This window comes from Cryptomeria japonica, chromosome 5, assembly GCF_030272615.1.
Source record: "Cryptomeria japonica chromosome 5, Sugi_1.0, whole genome shotgun sequence".
Taxonomy (NCBI): Eukaryota; Viridiplantae; Streptophyta; class Pinopsida; order Cupressales; family Cupressaceae; genus Cryptomeria; species Cryptomeria japonica.
The window spans coordinates 907,056,032-907,071,659 of record NC_081409.1 but is presented as its reverse complement, the minus strand read 5'-3'; the positions used below and the strand labels follow the sequence as shown (position 1 = coordinate 907,071,659).

Genomic DNA, 15,628 nt, shown 5'->3' with positions numbered 1-15,628 from the left:
AAGCAAGCCCTGCGATAGTGGTATTTGAAGTTTGATCATTTCATGGTTGCTCACAATTTCATCAGATGTGAATCAAACCCATGTGTTTACTATAAGAAACTACCTAATGGGTAGTTTGTCATTCTTTTACTATATATTGATGATATGTTATTAGCTGGTACAAGTCCTAGGATTGTTAATGAATTGAAGATTCAATTGGCAAGCAAGTTTGCTATGAAGGACTTAGGGGTAGCAAAGAAGATTCTTGGCATGACAATCACCTGAGACAGGAAGAAGAAGGAGATCACTTTGTCACAAAAGGAATACATTGACAAAGTAGTTGAGAGATTTGGTATGGCTGATGCTAATGTTGTTTCTACTCCACTTGCTCCACATTTTCATTTATCTTCTGATTTGTGCCCACATACACAAGAAGACAAGGATTTCATGGAAGGAGTTCCTTACAAATCAGCAGTTGGTAGCATTATGTATGCTATGGTTTCTACACGTCTCGACATTACTCATGCGGTGGGAGTTGTGAGTAGATTCATGAGCAATCCCGGGAAGATACATTGGGAGGCTGTTAAGTGGATATTGAGGTATCTAAAAGGGACTTCTAATTTTGCTTTATGCTTTAATGGCAATAATGTTCTACTACAAGGTTTCATTGATTCCGATCTTGCCCGAGACTTAGACAAAAGGAGATCTACTACTGGTTATACCTTCATGTTTGTTGGGGCTACCATTAGTTGGGCCTCAAGGCTGCAACATTCAGTTGCTCTTTCTTCTGCTGAAGCTGAGTACTTGGCACTTTCAGAAGGTGCTCGGGAGATGATTTGGTTGCAGTGACTACTTGGTGATATGAAATATCAACAAAATGACTACATTCTATTTTGTGATAGTCGCAGTGCCATTTTTATGGCTCACAATCATACATCTCAGCGACGTTCAAAACACATAGACATTCATGCTCATTTTGTGCGTCACATGGTTGAAGAGGGCAAATTGAAGGTTGTTAAAATTGACACAAAGGTCAATCCGACAGATATTTTCACTAAGGTTGTAACCAAAGAGAAGTTCGAATGTGCAAGAACTTCTCTTGGTCTTGTTAAGCTGAAATAAATCAGCCGGTAGAGCAGGGGAATGTTTGATCAGTTGAGGTATTCGTTGTACTTCAGGTGGGAGATTGTTGTGTATTGAAGCTCAACGGTCACCTGTTGGCTTTCCATTTCATATGACTCTTCAACTAATCCTTTGTAGTCTATTAAATAGTTGCTGCTATCTCATTGTACATATGGTATTGTTTAGTCATTATAATACATTTCCTCTGCTCAGTGTGGATGTAGGCTATTTTGCCGAACCATGATAAAACTAGAGTCTGTGTTCTGTTTTGCTTACTATTATCTGTTTTCTTTCATTATTATTCTGAATTCTTAAATTTCACAATAGCTAGCGTGGAATAATTTGTTTTTTTTGTGAAATGTACTCATAACTTGTACAGATCCCACCTAATTCCACAAAGAGTGGGACCTTACTCTTATACTACATTATGCCACATTCTCCAAAATTATGCCGAAAAAGTAGATAAAGTCACTTGCCACATTGTCGAGAAGTTATCAACATTGCCATTTACCACATTGTCGAGAAGTTATCAACATTGTCATTTATCACATTGTCCATTCTTATCTGGACGATGTACATTGTCACACCACGTTGTCACTTATTATGCAACGTTTTGCGTGTGAGAAGTATGTCACCCACATTGTTATCCAGAAGTTATGAGCATTGTAACTTACCACGTAGCACTGGCTGGACCTGCCTCGATTGATCCCTATAAAACCTACAGTCGTAACCCATGGTATTGGGTTACTCAGACTAGATGAATTTGGTTCTCTGTTTCCCATCGAGGCAAAAACAGGAAAACCCTTTTCTATGACCCCGAATGTTGCAATGGCTCTTGAGCTCTGGTAAAAAGGCACGTCTGATGAACCGATTGAGATTGAAATGATGTCAACTCCATCAGCAACTGCTTCATCCATCGCAGCGGCTATGTCAGTGGTGCTGCAACCCTTTGCCCAGCAGACTTTGTAGATGGCCAGCCTGGCTTGAGGGGCCATTCCACTCGCTGTTCCGTTGGCATACGAACTGGAAACATTCACCTCAGCTCCCGCAAGAATAGAAGCTACATGTGTTCCATGGGTATTGCTGTCTCGAGGAGATGCGTACTCCGAGGTTGGATTAATGGTAGTATTGAAGTCCTTTATGTAGCCATTGAAGTAGTATCAAGCTCCGATGATTTTCTTATTGCAGTTTGTGGAACTGACATTCTGCCCGACTTGACAACTGCCATTCCATCTAGAGGGAACGGGTCCAAGACCTGCATCACTGAAGCTTTTGCTCTCAGGCCATATGCCTGTATCAATCACGCCCACGATGATATCTTGGCCGTAAGTGGAGAAATTCGACCACACTCCAGAGGGGCCGGAAAGGCCCAGGAACTCAGGTGAATGCGTGGTGTCAAGTTGATGAACAGAGGACGGAATTACAGCTAAGCACCCGTCCATACTCTCCATGGCTTCAACCTCTGCGCTGCTCAGCATCGCAGCAAACCCATGCAAGACAGTATTATACGTATATAACAACTCCCTTCCATTGGGATCTGACTGCGAGAGCTGGTCAAGCATTGAAGCATACCAGTGCTGGTGTGAAGTAAAATGGCTGGGTTTCGCGGACTTGACTATGTGAATAATGTATGGCCTTCGGGCTCGTGTGTCTTGTTCATCTTCAGCACTACTCAACGATATGGCAGAGAGAGCAGCCAGGATCAATACCAAATTGGCAAGACAAGCATTCGCCATTATTAGCAAACAAGAAGATGAAGAAACGGGAGTTAATTCTGCGGGGAATGCGGATCGATGAAATATGGGCAAAGTTTTATAGGGCCGGGCAGGCCTGGAATTTGACAGGCTAAATGGCCGTTTTTTCACTTTTGAATCGTATTTGACAACTTAAAAAATTAGTAGAATGTATGTATTGACATGCTATTTTTTCCTAAAACTGTATAGATGACACTTCAAATTATAAATAAACCGTAAAAAAATATCTTAATCAATATATATCATAGAATATTATAATTTATAATATTGATATATATTAGTTTAGAATGTTTATTATAAAAATAAAAATTTATTTAGAATATTTTGAAATGGAAGGATGTACTTGTTTCTAATTTTATAATATTTTAATATGATTTTTAAATAGTTCTATTTTTTCATATGAATTTAGAAACTTGTCATAATTGAAATGATATAATAGAATATAATTGATAAAATATTTTAATATGAATTTTTACAATATAATCTATATTTTTATATACGAATTTAGAAATTTAGTCAATTTTATTTTTTAAATATATTTAATAAGATTGTTATAGAAACTTGTCATAATATATATAATTTTAAAATATATATATCATTTCTTCCTAAGAAAGATTGCATTTTGGTGTGGCTTCAATCTTCTACTTTTATATTTTTTGACAGTTAATATTTTTCTTAACATGTCAAATGAAAGACATTGAAATGACTAAACCGTCATCAAAAATTCATATGACAGGTAGGGGTGACCATCAAATTCCAGTCTTAGGGCCGGGCTTAACCGGCACACTCGAAGCTTTGGCTGCTTTGGTGTGCGGGGCCCACTCTAACCTTCGAGCTGACATTTCCCGTTCACAGCGTTACCGTTTACGGAGTTTTGGTTTCCACTTTTTCTTTCGCTAACGTCCATTCCCTCCCGTCCGTTCGATTCAAAAAATTGTCGCCGTTAACATTTGAAATTAAAAACTTCCCGCGTAGAAGTTTGAAAGCGTTGGATGGGATAAAAGAAGCGGGCACTCCCATTGTTTCACCGCCATGGAAGATTTTTGTCAGGTACAAAGGTTTCCATCTCTGGTAGATTGCTTATGCGACTGGTTCTGCAACACACAAAAGACATGGGCATGCTCACGATGCAGTTGGTAAATGGGAGTTTTGGAACAGGGTATAAGCATCCATCACAGCATAACAAAATGGCAATTACTGTCGGATCTTACAATAGGTAATACTCTCGTAGACATGTATCCAGAATGTGGAAGCATAGAGAGGGTAGAAGAACTGTTTGACCAGATGCCTAAAAGAAACGTGGTAGCATGGAACCTGTTTGATCACAGGATATGCACAAGATGCGTTTCTTGAAAAGGATTCATAAAATTTCAACCAAATGCGACTGGTAGCTGTAAACCCAGACTCTGCAACCTTTGCCAGTATCTTTCCAGGCCGTGTGAAAGTGGGAGCTTTACAACGGAGTATGGACATCCGCCCTGGGAAGCTGGAAAGGAATTTTGTCAGATGCTGTTGCTGCAGCTACCCTGGTAGACATGTATGCAAAATGCGTAAGCTTCGACAAGGTACATTTACTATTTGACAGAATGTCTTGAAGAATTATTTGACAGAGTGCCATGATTCCAAGATATGCAAAAGGTGGAAGCATAGGCAACCTCAAAGAAATATGTCCGCACAGAACACCCTGAAATCGTTTGGGAGGAAAGTGAAATAAATGACTATGATATAGCTAAGGATTGAGAAACATCTAACAAAAAAATAATGAGGCGCAAACTCTCTTAAGCTAATCGAATATGTTTTTAAGTATTACTTCAACTTATAAATTGATTTATACATGATGCCAAGGAATGCTCACAAAAGGTGGAATGGTTGCACCAACATCAAGATTAAATGTGTTATTAGTCTCATATATTGCTAAGACTAGGCCAACCATTGATAGCAAGAAGTGAAAATTGATGTTAAACTACATAGTATAACACAAACTTCATGCAAAGTGATGTTTATTCTCTAATTAAGAGAGCATCTTTTCTGTATACATAGAATGATCACCATGAAAAATTGTCCTTAATTGTTTCTATATTAGTGATGCATGATTTAAACAATAAGAAGCCATGCAAAAGAGTTTCAACTTCTACTTCATTCTACGATCGATTCCCTCAATTATCATAGAAGCCAACTGTGTCTTGGATTTTCATGAGGAACCTCCAATTACTTCAGCATATGATTTGCTAATATGAAGCTTGATTATTATGCTTTTTTAATTGTATTGGAAATTGAGTAATTGATTCCATGTCTAGTGTTGATACCTTCAATGATGAATCGTTTTTAGATTAAGCCATTTTATTCTTGGAAATTTAGAAAAGAGAGCACTATTTTTAGATTGTTCTTCCTCGACTTCAAGAGGATTTTATATAGAGTGTTACAAGGGGATATTTTTCAAAATTCTATAAAAGACTAAAAGGAAGCATTCTTGGATATTAGTGTAATATACATATGATTCAATTCTTTTAGCACCTTTATATCTTTGGGCTTCACCACAAGCCACCATAGCTTATTTTTCAGTGACATAACAATATTTCTAGAAGAAGGTAACATGAAATCCGTTAGACCTTTGGGATTTATTTGAGATCACTTACAAGGAATCTGAATTGATCTCCTTAGTGAAAGGTACTATTAAGATTCGACGATCTTCACTTGTGATAGTGATGAGAATGAACTATAAGAAGTCTATTATCTCCTAAAAGTTTTAATGAGTTTATGCTTATTGAGAGATTCTCCCTTATTATATTTGATAGAAGTGACTTTTTTAGCTCCCTCTTTTCTTAGTTGTGAAAATGTTTTAGTTCTTTTCACCTTTAGCTAGCTAAATTTCTCGAGATTTTTTTTTCATTCTACCTATTTAGTCCTTGGCTTACCTCTTTGCTTACCTTTCTTTCATATAAAAGATAGTATATACAACATCAACACATTTTTCAATTATCAATGTTAGCTACAATCTAGTATAAAGCCCAATACCACATGTAACTTGCCATCAACCAAAAATAATATACTTACAAATTCAAAGCATTGAATAATGGAGAAACCTACATGTGGTACTAAAACATTATTGTGAAGGGCTCAATATTTCCATATAAATATTATTTTATTTGGTTCAAGCTATAAATCAATTGCCACATGCATGAAAATAATCTCAACTATACACAACTATCCACTTGATAGATGTCCTCAAACTAATTGACCATCTTTTTTCTATTAATTTTTTCCCAAATTTAATATGACACTAAAAAACCATAACTTAAACTAATCCCAAAACTATAAAATCCAATTTCATGTTTCACCATAGACTAATAACTACAACTAACAAACAAACAATTTAAACAAACTAAAAAAGTCCACTTTTTAATAATGATTTAATATTTACCACATTGTGTTGGGATTCTCTTACATTAGTTTTGTTAGAGGTAATGAGGCCAATAACATTCAAAGTTAGGATCATCATTATATTAGTGGGGCTACTTCCCCCTAATTTGATATTTTTTTATCAAAATTTAGTGAAGGTTGAGAACTAGGTTTGACCTCTTCAGTTGTGACATCTTGAACTATCTTACAACTCTTTCTTATTTTGGGGTTGTAGTTAGCTTAGACCTTTTGTGTCTCTTATTATGATATTGATAAAAAATCCATAGAGACCAATATTTTGGGTTCCTCATGTTCTATTTGTAGGTCTTCCTCATATGCCTCTATTTCATTGGACTTGTTTACTAATGATTTAATTTCAAGTTCAAGAGGAATTTCCTTAAATTTTTCACTAGACCATGAGAGCAAGCCATCTTGATGGAAGTAGATCAACTAATTTTGGCATGATAGTTATAATCTTCCTCATTTCCTATAATATTTTTTTGTTGTGTGGATTTTCATTTGAAGATTTATTAGGCTCAACTAATTATTTTCTAACCCATTTCATAATCATTTGTGCGATATTCTATTTATATTATTTTATTTATTATGCCTACAATATTGGATTAACCTTAATTCCTATCAACTAATTTTACTTTCCTATATTAGATTCTAGTAGAATTACAATTGATAAGAGTTTGGAAAACTCTCTTCTTATACATACACTAGCATAAACCCTAGAATCTCCCTACATAATTAGTTTATCTAAGATTTCAAAATTTCATTGAAGTGAGCTGTCAGTTTGCTCCAATATTGCATGGTACCACTATTCTTTATGAAGAATTTAAATTCTAACATCTCCATTGTTACCAATAAGGGAACAAGAGTTATATTAACTAAAACTTTATTTAAAATTAAGGACAATTGACTAGATTAAATTTGAGTCCATAACAAACTATGATAAAGGAAATGAATAGTAGTAGTTTGTGAACTAGCTTTTTGACTTGAAGACATGCAAACTGTTGCACATATATTTTATTATTTTAAATTATGTAAACTAATTAAATGTAATCTAAGTAATACAATCTAATTCAATGTAATATTTTAATGTGTTTTATGTTTTAAATAAATTTTAAATAAAAAATATTAGGCTATTTTTTCAAACTTGACACTTTTCTTTAACTATTGAAAAGTTCAAAAAATAATATCTTGAGAAATATTCCCTCTAAGGAATCATATTTTTTAATTTATTTTGAAAATAATATTTGTTTAGATAAAATATGAGAGATCATCAATAAAAAGAATATTAATAAAAGTGAAAATAGGAATATAAATTAAATGTAGTGGCTAAATAGCTAAGTTTGTGAGTGAGAGAGAGAGAGAGAGAGAGAGAGTTGAGGAAGAAGTTGAAGCATTGGTAGTTAGTAGAGGAGACGACAATTTCAATGTAAAAATGGAGGAAGGACAAGTAGCAAGGGGTCAAGAAGTAGCATGCCAAAATAGAAATATAAGTGCCATGAAAGCCTCTAAGACCCTAGTTGATAGGTACTCCCTAGGCTAGCCACTATGAGAGTTCAAGGCATGCATGGAATCTAGTAAAAAAATTGCTAGCTATATTAGTCCACACATAATAGTAAAAATATAAAAATTTGAAAAATAATTATTTATCATTTCATGAGGGAATAAATTCCAAGTTGAAGCTCATCCATTATATCATCATAGGAAATGACAACTTGACTATAAATAATCAATGGTAGTAGAAAATCCTAAATTTGCCAATAAGCAATTGTATTTGAGAAGTCTATATCTTATTTCAAATCCACATAGTTAGAGAAGAAATTAGAGAAAATACAAGTATTAAATTATCCTAGTTTCATCTTGAATATTATCACCTAAAATAACTTTGAAGACCCTTTGTAATAGGGGGATAGTCCATACAAAAAAATAGAACAATAAATGAGAGTATTGGGTGTATATAAAAGGCATGTGAACTATTGCTTCTATTTTTTATTTAATTATGAAATATTGAAGCAACAATGGCAAAGAGATTAGTTTTTGGTTCATATTTTTCTTTCTACCATTCACATGTTGAGTTGATGAAAGGCATGGACATGTTGATAAGACATGTGAACTATTCTACACCATGCCTCAAATAAGTATAATTTCATGAAACGCAATGATTGTGTACGCATACAATAAAACTATTTGATCAAATTTCAAATCTTTTTCACCTTATAATGCATCTTCTTAGAGATGCACTTGATCCTTTCTTAAGGGATCAAGGGTTTTTATCTTGTGATACCCTTAATGTCTTAAAATTATTTGATTTATACTTTATCCAAGCTTATTAGATCTACCATGATTGTCCGGTTGGTTGTGAAGTATTTGATCTTCATTGAAGTGTGTTGTTATAGCATTAGAATGAATTGATTTGTCTTGTGTAACCATGTATGGTATATCCTTCACAACCTCTATTAATATATCAAATTTATGCTTAGCAATGAGAGATTTAATTGAAGTGGCTACATTTGGACTCACCTATTTAACACAAGTTCTTTTGACATCCTTTATATTCTTTTAACTACACAAACATTTTCATTGTGATATTTGCATCTTCTATTTCATACTCATCAATTACATTGATGGAACATCTTAGGTGGTTGTCACCAGTGAAAATGTTATGGCCTTGGAATTTTGACACTTTTCCTCTATCATTTTGAATAAGATTAGGACAATTAGGGATGCTATAGAATTCTAGAGCTACTTCTATCTATCCATTCCTAAAGACTATCTTATTGAAAATGACCTTTGAGCTTGAATCTTAGGAGGTATTCTTACATTTTCTTAATTATTTTTTTGTTGCTAATATTACTAATTAGGAATATTTCGGTTGCATTGTAATTTTTGTGTTTATTGATCTAGAATGGTGAGTGATATGGTTTGGTTTCTATTGACTTCCTGAGAAATATTTTGATACTAGTTGATTTGCAAGTTCCATTGAAGAAATTGAGCTTACTATTGCATTTTGCATTGCATTTATCTAAGTCATTCATTTATGTCTACATGTTGATCAAACCTTCTTTCTTTATGTTCTATTTCTAATTCCATAGTAGCTTTGACATCATGGAAGGGAGGTTCCTATTCTTTTTTAGCTTCAATTTTTGAAGAGATGACATGAGGAGAATGATGTGGAGTGTCCCTTTAATTTCTCACACATGTGGGTTTAGGGAGAAATTTGTGTTCACATTCTCCATGTGCAACTCATGAGATGACCTTTTATTTCTTACTCCTATATTTTGTTGATTCCATGGCATATCATTGTTAAATTTAAAAAAAATCTTACTATGTATAACCATGTTATTGACAGGGCCGTCTAAACTATATTGATATTAATTGCTTAAATCTACAAAGGCATTAGTTTTTCCATATTTACCAATTAGTTTCCCTTTATCGGGATCTTATGTTAACATGACTTACCTAGGTTTTTAGATTTCCATTGAGCTTGTTACCTCCTTGTATTAGGAAAAATATCCTCTTCTTTATGTTGTTATTTGAATATTATTCCAGTTTCCATTTCTAATTGTTGATTTATATCTCATTTTTAGGTCTAATGTTGAACAAATTCACCACTCTCTGAACTAAGATAAGTGTTGGGCTAAGATAAAGAAAGGGTAACAAAGGAGATAAAACAAACCAATTATACAATTTAGGGACCTCACAAATATTAATACCAACACTCCTTGAGTATGAATAATTCAGATGCCATAATTCTCTAATGCTACTTTATCTTCCAATATTATTTAATCCATTTTGTTCCTTGATCCTCAACATCAATGATCATCCCTCTTCTTTTGGTTATGCACATGACCTCTATAAATTTCTCCAAACCTTGGAACACACACTTGATAAACATGGAGAAACTTATTTTCATTAACTCTTAATACTGGTCACTGTACCACACATTCGCTAGAAGGCTATATGTTGCCACACCTTGCAGCTTTCCCTATTGCACTAATGACTTTAGTCATTGTCATTATTCTTCTTGCTAGTTTCTTCCATTACCTACCACATTATTCACTATATTAAACTTATCAATTGTTCTAGTTTCAACATTAGCAATATTACCATCATCTTGTCTTCTTTAACTAGTCATTTGTTCTATATAGGGCATCTTATCATTCATATTATTTAGATTTGGTTTTCTTACTATACATCAATTGTTCCTTAGAATAATCAATTATTTCCTATAGTGAAATTATTTTTTCACTTCATTTGATTTTAGCTGTGTGTCACCATACATCTATTAGCACATCATGTACTATTGCTTCCTTTTCAAAATGCCTTAAATAGAAATTTATTTTGCAAAAGTATTCATGGGATCTCTTATTTCTTCGACATGTTACAACACTTCTATCTACATTCCTAAGTGACCAATTTAGGGAAGATATGTTTTACATGATCTCTATCAGCTTTTCATATTATTTGCAATTTTCTTCTTCATGAATCTAGATCTAAGATAGAATCGATAACTTTGCCTCTAACCATGTCAATGATCTAGTCAACATCTTGCCAAAAAGTCACCCAAAGTTACTTCTTGGTTCAAATCACCCTTTACAAGAAATTTACTTATATGCCTCTTGAAAATTGCTTCAAGTTTGGTGCTTCTATTTTCTCACCTTTCTCACAATTCAAACTTGCAAAAATTGATTCCTCTTAAATATCACAGATTGGTGCTAAATTTGATAGATTTCCCTTTTCAAAATACATCTAATGTCAATTAGTGATGACTACTTCACCTTTAGTTGTGTGTTAACAACCCTATTCCAATACCATGGTACTAGAGGATATTTGATCCTTTCTCTCAAATGCATTTATTCCAATCTAATGCAACCTCTACCTAACACACTTGTTGGAGGATGTTCACACATGCATATCTTCTATCCAACATTATATTACTAAAAAACACCTGCACACTCCCTTTTTTTAGTGAACAAGCTCTCTTATGGGTCATGTATGGTGTCATATGCTCATAAGATTTCTTTATGAGACTTCTATGGGTCATTTATATTGTAGCACACAATATTTCTATTGTGGGTTGTCGTTTTCTTTCATAATAACTCAATCTCTAATATTTTTTGATGCATTCATACATAAGAGGTTTGTTAAAAAAATTATCCAATAACCATAACAAATAGATGAACACACATGAAGAAAAATCAAGTACACAACAAATGCATAAAAAATATATATCTTTATTTATATTCATAAGATATACATCAAATTGCTAAACACCATTACAATAATATCTTTATGTCTAAATGTTCAAATTTGTTATTTTTTGTAATATTGAAACAAATTGACAAATTAGTTACAAGTTTTGTTAGTCATAGAGCTAAACATGGGTGTGAAAAATGGTGTTGCTTTGTTCTTATATATTTGTAAAGAACTTATAGTATCATACATCATAAATTTGAGCTGCTTTTGTGTTTCTTGCAAAAGCAAATGTTATGGGGGAGCACGTTATAGGGTAACTTTGAATAAGACGAACTGCTTCTTTCATTCCCGAAAATGGTAAGATTCCATTCCTTTGAAATGGTAAGATTTCAGTGGATATCGTTTTAGAAGTACTTGGTATGGATCTCATCAAAATATTTATTTGACAAGATGTCAACATTGACATCTCTTCCATGTTTGTGTGTATTATCTAGATCCTCATTAGTGGCAAAGAACTTAAGCGAGGCCATAAGACAATATTACAATTGAAATAAGATTCTGATAGCATGGAAGCAATTGTTGATAGGATTTCTCATGTCAGTACTCTTCCTCCCAAATGATTTCAATGCCATATATCTGCTTTGATTGATATTCTATGTGACACTAACCCTAAATTCATAATATTGAATAAATTTTTTAAATATTTAAGGTTCTCAAAAGTTGTTTTGGCACACCATGAACCTAAGAAGACATCCTCAGCCTGCAACCAGGGTGTTCTGTGCGGACATATTTCTTTGAGGCATTTTGTCAAACAGTTCACGTGTCTTGCCTATGCTTCCACCTTTTACATATCTTGGAATCATGGCACTCTGTCAAATAATTCTTCAAGACATTATATCAAACAGTAAACGTACCTTGTCGAAGCTTATGCATTTTGCATACATGTCTACCAAGGTAGCTACAACATCTGACAAAGTTCATTTCCAGCTTCCCATGGCGGATGTCCATACTCCGTTGTAAAGCTCCCCACTTTCACACGGCCTGGGAAGATACTGGCAAAAGTTGCAGAGTCTGGGTTTACAGCTACCAATCGCATTTGGTTGAGATTTTATGAATCCTTTTCAAGAAACGCATCTTGTGCATATCCTGTGATCAAACAGGTTCCATGCTACCACATTTCTTTTAGGGATCTGGTCAAACAGTTATTTTGCCCTCTCCATGCTTCCACATTCTGGATACATGTCTACGAGAGCATTAACTATCGTAAGATCCGACAATAATTGTCATTTTGTTATGCTTTGATGGATGCCTATACCCTAATCCAAACCTCCCATTTACCAACTGCATCGTGAGCATGCCCATGTCTTTTGTGTGCTGCAGAACCAGTCGCATAAGCAATCTAGCAGGGATGGAAACCTTTGTACCTGACAAAAGTCTTCCATGGCGGTGAAACAATGGGAGTGCCCGCTTCTTTTATCCCATTCAACGCTTTCAAACTTCTACGCGGGAATTTTTTAATTTTAAATGTTAACGGTGACAATTTTTTGAATCGAACGGACGGGAGGGAATGGACGTTAGCGAAAGAAACGGTGGAAACCAAAACTCCGTAAATGGTAAGATGTGAAGGGAAAATGTTTTTCTCAAACGTTAGAGTGGGCCCCGCACACCGAAGCAGTCAAAGCTTCGAGTGTGCCGGTTAAGCCCGGCCGCGGCTAGTAGTATCGACAGAGATTTCCCTGCTTTTGTACTACTGGGCAATGGGGCGACATACAAAGGCACATCCAGCTACAAAGGAAGAAAAGGAAAGTATGGGCCCTCCTCTCTGGTGTATGATTCCACCAACAGCAACTCAAAGCGTTGTGTTAGTGGTAGCCTCGACCCGAAAGTGGTTGAACGGTACGATAGTGCTGTGTGATCAGAATTTACGGGGGGGACCAGTGCTTGGTCGAAGGCGAACGAAGTGGCCAGAGCAGGCGGTGTAGGAACAATTGTTGCAAATGAAGTGCTTTTGGGAGCAGAACAGCGGATTACCGACCTAAATAGCCAGTCCTCTAATGTGCCCTCTATGACCGTCAGTTTTAGTATGGGTGAAAGCATAAAGTCCTACATCAACATCACTTTAAATAATGCCACATCCACGATGAACATATATAGGCTTCACTGTTGTTGGAGCAGGAACACTTGTTCCCACGGTCGCTGTGTTTTCTTCCCGGGGACCGAGTGGAGGGTATCCATTTATTCTGAAGCCTGATATGATTGCTCCGGGCGTCAACATTTTGGCAGCCGTGCGAAATGATTACGATTTTAAATCGGGGACTTCGATGGCCACCCCTCACGTGACCGGCATTGCAGCGCTGATAAAAGTCTTGCATCCAATGTGGAGCCCCGCCGCCACAAAATCTGCTCTCATGACGTCTTCTTACATTGTTGACAACACAAATCAGCCCATCGCAGATTTATCTACCGTGTTGGAAGCTGACCCCTTTGCTACGGGTGCAGGTCACATAGATCCCGAAGCTGCGGTGGATCCTGGGCTTGTCTACGATATGGAGGCTCAAGACTACATTAACTTTCTATGCTTTCTCAACTACACCAAACAACAAATTGCTCTTCTCTCCAATGCGTCCTGCCCCAGCTCTACTTTGGCTGTCATAGATCTCAATTACCCCTCATTTACCATGCTTTTAAAATCCGACAGTCAATCTGTTGAAGTCGACTACTCCATCGGGTATCGCCGTAACTCCAAAGCTGCATCTCCGATGGCCGATGACAGACCCGATCGTCAAAGGCGAATCCATCGGATATCGGCGTAGCTTCTCACAGACTCCTCCAATAGCCGATAGCACTCCGATGACCCAAGGAGGATCCATTGGACTTCGGCGTAGCTTCCATGTAGTCCTCCCGATAGCCGATGTCAACCCGACTGCCTAAGGCGACTTCATCGGGTATCGGCCTAACATCGAACAGGTCCACCCGATAGCCGATGTCAACCCGATCGCCTAAGGCGAATCCATCGGGTATCGACGTAACTCCGAACAAGTCCACCTGATAGCCGATGCTACCCCCATGACGGAAGATGACTTCGTCAGGTCATAGGGATGCTTCTCTGAGCTTCGTTTCACTACAAGACATAGGAAGGAGGACTCATCGGGTATCGGTATAGCAGACTGAGACCGCTCCCGATAGCCAAAACCTACTCCGACATTTTATTGTGTTATTTCATGTAAATAAGGCCATTTGAGTCCATTATGATGTATTTGGACCTAATTCGGAAAGTTTGAGGTCTATTGGGCAAAAATTGTAAAATTGTAAAAAGTTGTCATTATTGTCATGACAACTTTTAAAAATTTGGTTGGGAGGTTGGTTTTTGGCGGTTTGAGATTGTAACCCACTTGGATGGGCATAAATAGGCCTTTGTCACACCACCCAAGTTTGTCTTGTTGAATTTTGAAAGTTTTACTAAATGAAGTTGGAGATTTTTGTTCATACAAAAACGTTTCAGTCTAATTGTCATTATTTTTAATTGTGAAATTCATCATATTTTCATTAGAAGTCAATTGGATATGGTAGAGAAGTGAATTACCTTCATTTCATCTTTTGTAGCATTGAGATCCATTGAAATTTCAAGAAGATATCACTATTTTTCCAAAAACTATCAAAACACTCACTAGGGTTTCCAATGAGTGGGAAAAAAATGTATTTTTGGCCTTTTCACCATTAAAAAACTCACACCATTGGTTGGAAAGGCTCTTGTAAATATGTATTTTTATTTCTCTTTGTTGCAGGTCTCCAAAACCTCTCAGACACATGCTAGATTTGATTGATTGGTCTGATATTCTTCATGTATCGGACATATGGGATAGCAACATAGAGAAAGTGGAATATAAGATAGGCGAGAGTGAAGTGCCTTGGATGGAATGTTAGAAGAGATGTGTGGGACCCCTGCACACCCCATAGAAGCATTTAGAAGCCATAAAAAAGTGCCATAGACCAAATATTAATGACTATCCTAAGGGTATCAATTGTGACAATCACAATTTTACCAATGATACTACCTACTCAAACAAGTTGTGTTTGGAAACCCCACTAGGTGTGTATATGTAATGGTAATAAAATATCCTAAGAGTAGCCCTTACACCAGTATGCACAAACCTTGGTGTCAC

At 35.8% G+C, this 15,628-nt stretch overlaps 2 protein-coding genes across 2 annotated transcripts; one reads left to right on the top strand and one right to left on the bottom strand.

The window, feature by feature from the left end:
• Nucleotides 1-1,608: 1,608 nt before the first annotated feature.
• Nucleotides 1,609-2,837, bottom strand: LOC131066200 (subtilisin-like protease SBT1.5). The gene is made up of 3 exons (XM_058000896.1): nucleotides 2,304-2,837; nucleotides 1,776-2,237; nucleotides 1,609-1,665 (listed from the first exon to the last, which is right to left on the bottom strand). Exons 1-3 carry the CDS (start codon nucleotides 2,835-2,837, stop codon nucleotides 1,609-1,611), a joined length of 1,053 nt encoding a protein of 350 aa, XP_057856879.1.
• A 1,396-nt stretch (nucleotides 2,838-4,233) lies between these two features.
• On the top strand, nucleotides 4,234-14,278 carry LOC131066199 (subtilisin-like protease SBT1.7). The gene is made up of 2 exons (XM_058000895.1): nucleotides 4,234-4,420; nucleotides 13,620-14,278. The coding sequence occupies exons 1-2, from the start codon at nucleotides 4,234-4,236 to the stop codon at nucleotides 14,276-14,278; spliced, it is 846 nt and encodes a 281-aa protein (XP_057856878.1).
• Nucleotides 14,279-15,628: the final 1,350 nt, after the last annotated feature.

What these genes read in the sequence shown, in the direction of transcription:
- LOC131066200 (XM_058000896.1), bottom strand. Translation starts at nt 2,837, where the DNA reads ATGGCGAATGCTTGTCTTGCCAATTTGGTATTGATCCTGGCTGCTCTC. An exon ending in GTTGTCAAGTCGGGCAGAAT is followed by an intron (nt 2,238 to 2,303) that starts GTCAGTTCCACA and finishes GGCTACATAAAG; the next exon opens with GACTTCAATACTACCATTAA. An exon ending in GGTCCAGCCAGTGCTACGTG is followed by an intron (nt 1,666 to 1,775) that starts GTAAGTTACAAT and finishes TACATCGTCCAG; the next exon opens with ATAAGAATGGACAATGTGAT.
- LOC131066199 (XM_058000895.1), top strand. Translation starts at nt 4,234, where the DNA reads ATGCGACTGGTAGCTGTAAACCCAGACTCTGCAACCTTTGCCAGTATC. An exon ending in AATGCGTAAGCTTCGACAAG is followed by an intron (nt 4,421 to 13,619) that starts GTACATTTACTA and finishes GAACATATATAG; the next exon opens with GCTTCACTGTTGTTGGAGCA.